This window comes from Crassostrea angulata, unplaced genomic scaffold (genome assembly GCF_025612915.1).
Source record: "Crassostrea angulata isolate pt1a10 unplaced genomic scaffold, ASM2561291v2 HiC_scaffold_95, whole genome shotgun sequence".
In the NCBI taxonomy this organism is placed as follows: domain Eukaryota; kingdom Metazoa; phylum Mollusca; class Bivalvia; order Ostreida; family Ostreidae; genus Magallana; species Magallana angulata.
The window spans coordinates 1-10,055 of record NW_026441650.1 but is presented as its reverse complement, the minus strand read 5'-3'; the positions used below and the strand labels follow the sequence as shown (position 1 = coordinate 10,055).

Below are 10,055 nucleotides of genomic sequence, written 5' to 3'. Positions count from 1 at the left end.
GCTGAATTCTTCTTCAAAAGAGAAACAGTCAAATATTATCGATCTGAATTCAATAACAAATGTGTAAATCGTGAACTGCTTTGATGAATAGATAATGCAAATGATAAATTTATATCTATTCTTATTTTCTTACATTTGCTCACAGTTTCTTTCTTGAAAACGTTTTGAAGAATTATGATTTTTGCAGGATGCAGCGTGTATATATGCGATTTTTCCGCCAAGCAATGATGCAGAAAAAACTTCTCCAATTAAAAGTCTGGAAATTTTGACATGTTTACAAGCGGCATTCGAATTTTAATCCTTTAATCCCTAGCCCGTTAATTCGCTCTTGGCTCCGTTAAAATATTGTAGACTAATTAGTAATTTAACGGTACAGTGGAGGACAATATTGCACAGTAGCGGTGCAGTATATTGCCCCGAAGCTTAACACTAGTAGCATTGCCCTGAGCTTGGTTTGATCTTATAAAGTGATTTAAATATTGAAAATTATCAAAACATTTTACGGTCAAATAGATATAAATATATCAAAAACATACGTTATATAATTAGGAACTATTTTAAAAAAATGATGTATGAAAAGAGTGAGTCAATATTGGCTTTTCTTTGATTTTGAATTGCCAATACTTTAAAGTTTTAACAGTAAATATTGATGGGTTTTGTGCAAAAATATTTTTAATACATAACTTAGTATAATTATGCTAGTAAATATACATGTATTTACAAAACATGGTAGATTTTGTAAACATACAGCAATTATTCTTTGTATAATAAAGCTGAAGTTATCAATGTCTACACATAGACATTTTTTTTTAAAGTTTGTTATATTATATTGTATTCCTTATCATTTGTTGCATTAAGATATGCTTCTTTCAATTTTGATCGAGATATGAATTTGGTCAAATCTATTTTTGTACTGTGACTTATGGATCTCTCTGGCCCGGGATTAATATTAACAACCTTGTAACACACGTGTCAACTGCTTGTTTGACTTTTTTTGAAATGTAGTAAAAGGGTTAGGGAGATATCGTATAATTTCAGTAAAACTGGTTTTGATGACAAGCAGAACCAGCCTTATTGCACGTCGAACAATACTTGATAGACAAGTAAATGTGTGGCAAGAACAGGCTTCCCCGGGATATTACATTAACAGTGTTTTTCTTAATTTTTTTCCATATTTATCATTTTACTTTCCCTATTTCAACCCAACGTTTTTTTTAGAACGTGGTGATATTAACGTTGAGTGTAGAAATGAAATTTAATTTTTAATTATAATGTAAATAACGAATTTCTAGCTTAACCAAAAAAAAAAAAGAAAAAAGATACTCGGATTTGATTACATGAAACTAAAATTTTAGATACAGTATTCTATGCCTATGAATCCAGGTCTTTGTACGTGCAGAAAAATTTATTGTACAAATTTGTAAAGAGTGAAGTACAAAATATACATGAAAAAATGGTAAAACGAATTCCCACCCACAGCATAAAATGACATTAAAGCCTGTAAGTTATCACAGTGTTCAAAAATTGGGTGTGCATAAAGACGTTCGATTAAAATAGAATCTGCTGAAGCATCAATTTATTTCACAGATTTTAAAAATATTACAAATCGACAAATTGATAATATATATTCATATTTCAAATATTTGCGATATTTACTGTTTAAGCGGGTTCTTTGATTATTCGCTTTTAAATCCGACATGCTTTTGGTCCTTAATATCTCACCCATCCAGTTCTTCAGAACAATGTAATTTTATAACATCCGATCCATGAACTTACATTTCTATGCTTTATTCAAGGTTTCTCTTACTTATTTTTCATCTTATTTTTGGTGAACTTGAAAGGTTGAATATTTGAAATAGAAATATCAAATTAAAGAGACACAACAGCTCATATTGCGCTAATACATGTACCATGAAATGAAAATTTTTCCATGAATTTTACTGCGAAGTTGAAAGTATGAACATTGCTAAAGGTATGCTCTGTAAAATATGAAGAATCTCAATTTATCGCTAAAATAAATAATTCTAGACGGCCAATAGAATAAATATTGCAAGCTTAGCCTTTCGTTCAACAATGCATGGGCATATATTGTAAAAAGTGCGACATTCAGTGTGAAAAGAACAGTAATCTTGACAAAAATGGAGACAAAACTCAAGTGCGAACTATTTTTCTCGTAATACATTGTTAGATATAAATCTAGTATGTTTGCTTCAGTTGCCATTGTATTCTAAGTGTTTTACGTTTCATATTCCTCAAATGATTTCAATACATTTTTACCTCAAAATTTAGATAACAATAAGCGTATATAAAAGTCGGTGACAATATTGACGGGTGCCTGGATAGCGAACTTATATCTCACACCAGACCACACCAGACCACACCAGACCATGTTGACACGGGGGGTGGGGGTGGGGGCCACATCGTTCACTCGCGCGCTCTCATACAGACACTGGGGTCCAAGCGCAGGGGAAGTCACTCAATAGGTTACATGTAACAGTGTAACGAGGTGATAAACAAGGGGTTATAGAGCAGGCAAACTATTCCTTATGTTATGATAATATTAAAAAACAATGTATATTTCGTAAAATGATACGAAGCAATAAATATACATGTATGTATAACTGAACTTTTTAAATTAAGTACATGTAGTTATGTGGAAATACGACGTTAAGAAATGTATTCCATAATACATGTACATGTAGTAAATATATTGACAATGTATATTTTCCTTTGTTAGTTGAGAAAATTAAAAATTTCTTCACTTTGGAATAAGGTTTAATGAATGTTACATTTTATTGCCACTCGACAAAGCTATTTTCTTAATTATTACTTATAGTTCCTTTCAGTTGAATAAGTTCACAATCAGCAATAAATGGAGGAAGAGGTGGGTTCAATTCACAAACACGAAAACCTTCAGAATGATGCTATTCCTCTGATACTATATATTTATTGGTGCTGCTATTTCACCCTTTGAAAATATCAAACGCGGCATTATAAGTCATAGTTTTATTATTTATTCATTATATACACATATAAATATAATCAATAATAACAACTAATAACAAATCAATAACAATGTAACAAATTAGCACTTTGTAGAAACAAGTTTGAAAACAACTGAATATAAATATAATGTACAGCGGTTCTCAAATTGTACAACATATACAATATGTTTTTATCAAAGAAAACTTCATTCACTCACAGCGTCTTTGTAAAAACATTTAGCAAACTCAGGAAAGTTCTTGTGATAACAATACACACATCTGATTCCAAAATGAACAACATGACACAGCACGACATCACCAACAATTCACGATTAAACAATTCGTCCCTCAGATTGCTATAACGTATCAGGATCAGAAGAGACGCAGTCCGGAAACACGACGCCTGGATCCTCCACTCCAGGACTTGGACTTTGACCGGAAGTGACGTAGATCCTCGGAATGATCCTTGTGAAGCATCGGCGTGTAACCAATGGGCTCGCACAAGTTCTGGAAAAAATCAAAATAACATGAATGTCAGTCATTAATGAATAATTACATTTTCATACATTATTTTCTATAAAAGTATGTATAAAACCATGCATGATACGAGCACTTAAAATCAGTTTTCCTGCAATATTCGCTCATTTTCAATTGCATTTGTATATATAATAAGCGACATAAAAGTATATCTAATCCATTGTTTTGACAGAAATAGGTTTTCGACAATTTGACCACTGAATTTACCTGGTGTGTTTCGTAGAAGTCCTTGAAGCCGTTGTGCATGACGTAGATCTCAGGAAAATTTAGGAATGGGTAGCTGTCCTTGTTCAGGTCACGGTCTGCTTTCCTTACATTACGACACCTGGAATTCAAAAACGTATATATAAGTAAAATTATCAATATACAAATGATTATACATGTATGCATTACATAAAAATTTGTCTTTGTTCCACAAAATATTTCATTGTATAGGTCAAAGAAAACGTAGTTTAAAACAATCTTTATTCAACACCGATACTGAATCAAGAATATCTTACCAGGAAACTTACATCCTTGGCCCTCGCTCAGAAGAAAACTCGCAGTAGAAGATGACGATGTGGCGCTTGTCGCTGGCTGCAGTGCGCATGCTCTGATGTTGACTCAAAATGGAGGGTATGTCTTCTGGTCGATGAGCGTTAATGGCGCCCTGTAAAATAAAATCACAAATAGTAGTTAATTTTATATAATTCATTTAGTAGAACAAAAAACTTTTAAAAAATTATTCAGATTTATATGAATTTTTATAACTTGTTTACAAAACTTACCGGAACATGGCCGCCATTGTATTCATACGGGTATCTGCAGTCCACGATGAGGAAGCTGCCGATGGTGTCGTCATACTTTCCGGAAATTACGTCAACAACCTACAAGCATGACAAAAAAATCATGTTAATGTTGGTGCATTAAACGATTTAAAATTGTAAGTATTTGTTTTATATTCGAATGTTGCGATATTATTTTTAGCTGTTTATAAATTATTTTCCATTTTCAATTCATTACCGTTTGATTGGTGATGCTCTTCAGATCCAGGTGTTTTCCGGGAATTGTGGGAAGGCTACATGTCTGACTTCCGTCACCAATCAGGTTGGACTCCTCTACCATTCGTCCCACTACAGCTTTGACTTCCTCTCGGTCTCCTAAAGGTTTATCCTGGAAAGAAAAATCAATATACTTGTTAATGGCAATCTTTAAAATAAATCTTCTATACAAAATTATGAAAATTAGATTTACACTTTAAATACCCTCGGAAATGCATGTATTCAACTTACGCCAAAAGAAAGGGACCTCTGGAGGGTCTTTCTACGTTCGGCAAACCTCGGGCGTTTTTGTGCAGATTCGTTCATCGGTTCCATCATTCTTTCGGATCTCTTCTTTGGTCGTTTAATCTCCATTGGAGAGAAACATGCGAATGGTCGTTCCAACTAAAATTCAAAGAGAGTTATCTTAAATATTTTAAACATTGTTATTATAAATTTTTCTAATTGTTTATTTGATTATTTTCTTGCCAATGTTTGATTTTTTTTTCTAATTTCTTTAAAAATTCAAAATATAACTATTTATAAAGTTTAATGAAAAATGTTCATACCAATGAAGCGATCATATACGAGCTGGTATCCTCATCTGATGTCAAATCTACAGCACACTGAAAAACCAAAACAAGAGATTACAATTGGCATTTTTCTCACATGTAATGACTATGATTAAACTTACGGTGATATGTAGATGCAATGTTAAGAAATGTCATGAAGAGCTGGGACTTTTTTTTCAAATTTTCAAAATAAATTTCATTTTCGATAGACAGTTTCTTGTTATTTTCGGGAAGTTTGGGTGTATTATAATGTATCGAACACATATTTTCTAGATCAATTACCTCCATCCCTAAACCAGAATCGTCGTCTTCGTTAAGCGTCTGTTTGTCGTCGGCAAAAAGTGTACGCTTTGGTATCGGCAGGAAACCGAGACCGAAGTCCGAGTCCATCACTGCATCCAATTTACCAGGGGTATACATGCTGAATTCTTCTACAAAAGAGAAGCAGTCAAATGTTATCGATCTGAATTCAATAACAAATGTGTAAATTGTGATCTGCTTTGATGAATAGATAATGCAAATAATAAATTTATATCTATTCCTATTTTCTTACATTTGTTCTCAGTTTCTTTCTTGAAACCGTTTTGATGAATATAATGATTTTTGCAGGGAGCCGCGTGTATATATGCGATTTTTTCCGCGAAGCAATGATGCAGAAAAAACTTCTCCAATTAAAAGTCTGGAAATCTTGACATGTTTATAAGCGGCATTCGAATTTTAATCCTTTAATCCGTAGCCCGTTAATTCGGTCTTGCCCCTGTTAAAATATTGTAGGCTAATTAGTTATTTAACGGTACAGTAGAGGGCAATATTGCACAGTAGCGGTGCAGTATTGCCCCGAAGCTTATAACACTAGTAGCATTGCCTTGAGCTTGGTTTGATCAAATCAAGTGATTTAAATATTGAAAATTATCAAAACATTTTACGGTCAAATTGATATAAATAAATCAAACACATACGATAAATAATTAGGAACTATAAAAAAAAAAATAATAAAAAGAGTGAATCAAATATTGGCTTTCTTTCTTGTGAATTGTCAATATTTTGAAGTTTTACTAGCAAATATTGGTGGGGTTTGCGCAAAAAATATTTATATACAGTAATACATACATGTAACTTAGTGCACACTATTACAAAATGTACATACACATGTACATGTATATATACAAAACAATAAATTTTGTAAACACACAGCAATTATTTTTTGTAATAAAGCTCAGTTATTAATGTCTACACGTTAACATTTTTGTTTTTCTTAAATGTGTCATATTATTCCTTATCATTTGTTGCATTAAGAACTGTTTCTTTCAATTTTGATCGAGATATGAATTTGGTCAAATCTATTTTTGTTTTGTGACTTATGGATCTCTCTGGCCCGGGATTAATATGTAACAACCTTGTAACACACGTGTCAACTGCTTGTTTGACTTGTTTTGAAATGTAGTAAAAGGGTTAGGGAGATATCGTATAATTTCAGTAAAACTGGTTTTGATGACATAGCAGAACCAGCCTTATTGCACGTCGTACAACACTTGATTGACAAGTAAATGTGTGGCAATAACAGGCTTCCCCGGGGTATTACATTAACCGTGTTTTCCTTAATATTTTTGTCATATTTATCATTTTACTTTCCCTATTTCACCCCACGTTTCTTTTAGAACGTGGTGATATTAACGTTGAGTGTAGAAATTTGATTTCTAATTATAATGTAGATAACGAATTTCTAGCTTAACCAAAAAAAAACGGATACTCGGATTTTATTACATGAAAATAAAATTTGAGATACAGTATACTATGCCTATGAATCCAGGTTTTTGTTCGTGCAGAATAATTTATTGTACAAATTTGTAAAGAGTGAAGTACAAAATATACATGAAAAAAGGGTAAAACGAAGTCCACCCACAGCATAAAATGACATTAAAGCCTGTAAGTTATCACAGTGTTCAAAAATTGGGTGTGCACCAAGACGTTCGATTAAAATAGAATCTGCTGAAGCATCAATTTATTTCACATATTTAAAAATATTACAAATTGACAAATTAATAAGATTTATTTATATTTTAGATGTTTGCCATATTTACTGTTTTTGTGGGTTCTTTGATTATTCGCTTTTAAATCCGACATGCTTTTGGTCCTTTATATCACACCCATCCAGGCGAGTTCTTCAGAACAATGTTATTTTATACCATCTGATCCATGAACATACATTTCTAGGCTTTTTTCAAGAATTATCTTACTTTTCAAATTCATCGCATTACAGGTGAACTTAAAGGGTTGAATATTTGAAATGGAAACATCAAGTTAAAGAGACACTACGGCTCATTTTGCGCTAATACATTTACCATGAAATCAAAATTCTCCATGAATTTTGCTGCGAAGTTTAAAATATGAACAATTCAAAAAGTATGCTCTGAACAATATGAAGAATCTCAATTTATCGATAAAATAAATAATTCTGGACGGTCAATAGAATAAATATTGCAAACTTAGCCTTTCTTTCAACAGTGCATGATCATACATTGTAAACATCGCGACTTTCAGTGTGAAAAGAACAGTAATCTCGACAGATATGGAGACAAAACACATGTGCGAACTATTTTTCTTGCCATACATTGTTAGATATAAATCTGGTATGTTTGCTTCAGATGCCATTTTATTCTAAGTATTTTACGTTTCATATTCCTCAAATGAATTCAAAACATTTTTATTTCAAAATTTAAATAATAATAAGCCGTATATATAATAGTCGGTGACAATGCTGAGGGGTGCCTGGATAGCGAACTTACATCTCACACCTGACCATGTCGACATGGAGAATTGGCACATCGTTCACTCGCGCGCGCTCTCACACAGGCTCTGAGGTCCAAGCGCAGGGGAAGTCACTCTTACCATGAATAGGTTAACATGTAACGAGGTGATAACAGAGGGTTCAAAGGGCGGGCAAACTATTCCTTATGTTATAATGATATTAAAAAACAATGTATGTTTCGTAAAATGATACGAAGAAATAAAGATATGTATAACTGAACGTTTTATAGCAAGTACATGTAGTTATGTGGAAATACGACGTTAGGAAATGTATTCCATAATAATTAATTATTGACAATGTATATTTTCCTTTGTTAGTTGAGAAAATTAAAAAATTCTCACTATGGAATAAGGTTTAATGAATGTTACATTTTATAGCCACTCTTATCTCAATCGACAAACCTATTTTCTTAACTATTACTTATAGTGCCTTTCAGTTGAATAAGTTCACAATCAGCAATAAATGGAGGAAGAGGTGGGTTCAATTCACAAACACGAAAACCTTCAGAATAATGCTATAAAATGTAATCCTTTCCTCTGATACTATATATCTGTTGGTGCTATTATTTCATACTTTGAAAATATCAAACGCAGCATTATTAGTCATAGTTTTATTATTTATTCATTATATACGCATATAAATATAATAAATAATAACAACAAATAACAAATCAATAACAATGTAATAAATTAGCACTTTGTAGAAACAAATTTGAAAACAACTGAATTTAAATACAATGTACAGCGGTTCTCAAATTGTACAACATATACAATGGGTTTTTATCAAAGAAAATTTCACATCGTCTTTGTAAATACATTTAGCAAACTCAGGACAAGTTCTTGCGATAACAATACACACATCTGATTCCAAAACGAACTACATGAAACAGCACGACATCACCAACAATTCACGATTTAACAATTCGTCCCTCAGATTGCTATAACGTATCTGGATCAGAAGAGACGCAGTCCGGAAACACGACGCCTGGATCCGCCACTCCAGGACTTGGACTTGGACCGGAAGTGACGTAGATCCTCGGAATGATCCTTGTGAAGCATCGGCGTGTAACCAATGGGCTCGCACAAGTTCTGGAAAAAATCAAAATAACATGAATGTCAGGCATTAATGAATAATTACATTTTCATACATTATTTTCTATAAAAGTATGTATAAAACCATGCATGATACGAGCACTTAAAATCTGTTTTCCTGCAATATTTGCTCATTTTAAATTGCATTTGTATATATAATAAGCGACATAAAAGTATATCTAATCCATTGTTTTGACAGAAATAGGTTTTCGACAATTTGACCACTTAAATTTACCCGGTGTGTTTCGTAGAAGTCCTTGAAGCCGTTATGCATGACGTAGATCTCGGGAAAGTTCAGGAATGGGTAGCTGTCCTTGTTCAGGTCACGGTCAGCTTTCCTTACATTACGACACCTGGAATTCAAAAACGTATATATAAGTAAAAATATCAATATACAAATGATTATAAATGTATGCATTACATAAAAATTATTCTTTGTTCAACAAAATATTTCATTGTGTATAGGTCAAAGAAAACGTAGTTTGAAACCAAATTGAATCTTTATTCAACACTGATACTGAATCAAGATTTATATCTTATCAGGAGACTTACATCCTTGGCCCTCGCTCAGAAGAAAACTCGCAGTAAAAGATGACGATGTGGCGCTTGTCGCTGGCTGCATTGCGCATGCTCTGATGTTGATTCAAAATGGAGGGTATGTCTTCTGGTCGATGAGCATTAATGGCGCCCTGTAAAATAAAACAGAGATTTATTACCAATTTTATAATAACAAATTTAATCATTCATTATGTATTAGTTACCTGTGATTAGGTTTATAGAAATCATTAAAAGATTATTTAGATTTAATTTTGCTTCTACAATAGAAACTTACCGGAACATGGCCGCCGTTGTATTCATACGGGTATCTGCAATCAACGATGAGGCAGCTGCCGATGCTGTCGTCATACTTGCCGGAAATTACGTCAACAACCTACAAACATGAACAAAATATTATGTTATTGTTTTTACATTAAACGATCAAAAATTGTATTTGTTTTATATTCGAATGTTGCGATATTGTTTTTAGCTGTTCATAAATAATT

The 10,055-nt window shown here is 32.6% G+C and overlaps 2 protein-coding genes across 2 annotated transcripts; both read right to left on the bottom strand.

Annotated features, from left to right (window-relative positions):
* Positions 1-3,356: 3,356 nt before the first annotated feature.
* Positions 3,357-5,532, bottom strand: LOC128169095 (M-phase inducer phosphatase 1-like). The gene is made up of 8 exons (XM_052835270.1): positions 5,395-5,532; positions 5,110-5,166; positions 4,793-4,945; positions 4,524-4,673; positions 4,289-4,387; positions 4,034-4,170; positions 3,729-3,846; positions 3,357-3,491 (listed from the first exon to the last, which is right to left on the bottom strand). Exons 1-8 carry the CDS (start codon positions 5,530-5,532, stop codon positions 3,357-3,359), a joined length of 987 nt encoding a protein of 328 aa, XP_052691230.1.
* Positions 5,533-8,699: 3,167 nt separating this feature from the next.
* Positions 8,700-9,943, bottom strand: LOC128169096 (M-phase inducer phosphatase-like; the record flags this gene model as incomplete). Its single annotated transcript, XM_052835271.1, has 4 exons — positions 8,700-9,009; positions 9,248-9,365; positions 9,565-9,701; positions 9,845-9,943. Coding segments are annotated over 4 exons (489 nt in total), but the record flags the coding sequence as incomplete, so codon positions are not given.
* Positions 9,944-10,055: the final 112 nt, after the last annotated feature.

What these genes read in the sequence shown, in the direction of transcription:
- LOC128169095 (XM_052835270.1), bottom strand. Translation starts at nt 5,532, where the DNA reads ATGTATACCCCTGGTAAATTGGATGCAGTGATGGACTCGGACTTCGGT. An exon ending in ATTCTGGTTTAGGGATGGAG is followed by an intron (nt 5,167 to 5,394) that starts GTAATTGATCTA and finishes TTGGTTTTTCAG; the next exon opens with TGTGCTGTAGATTTGACATC. An exon ending in TCTGAGCGAGGGCCAAGGAT is followed by an intron (nt 3,847 to 4,033) that starts GTAAGTTTCCTG and finishes TTTGAATTCCAG; the next exon opens with GTGTCGTAATGTAAGGAAAG.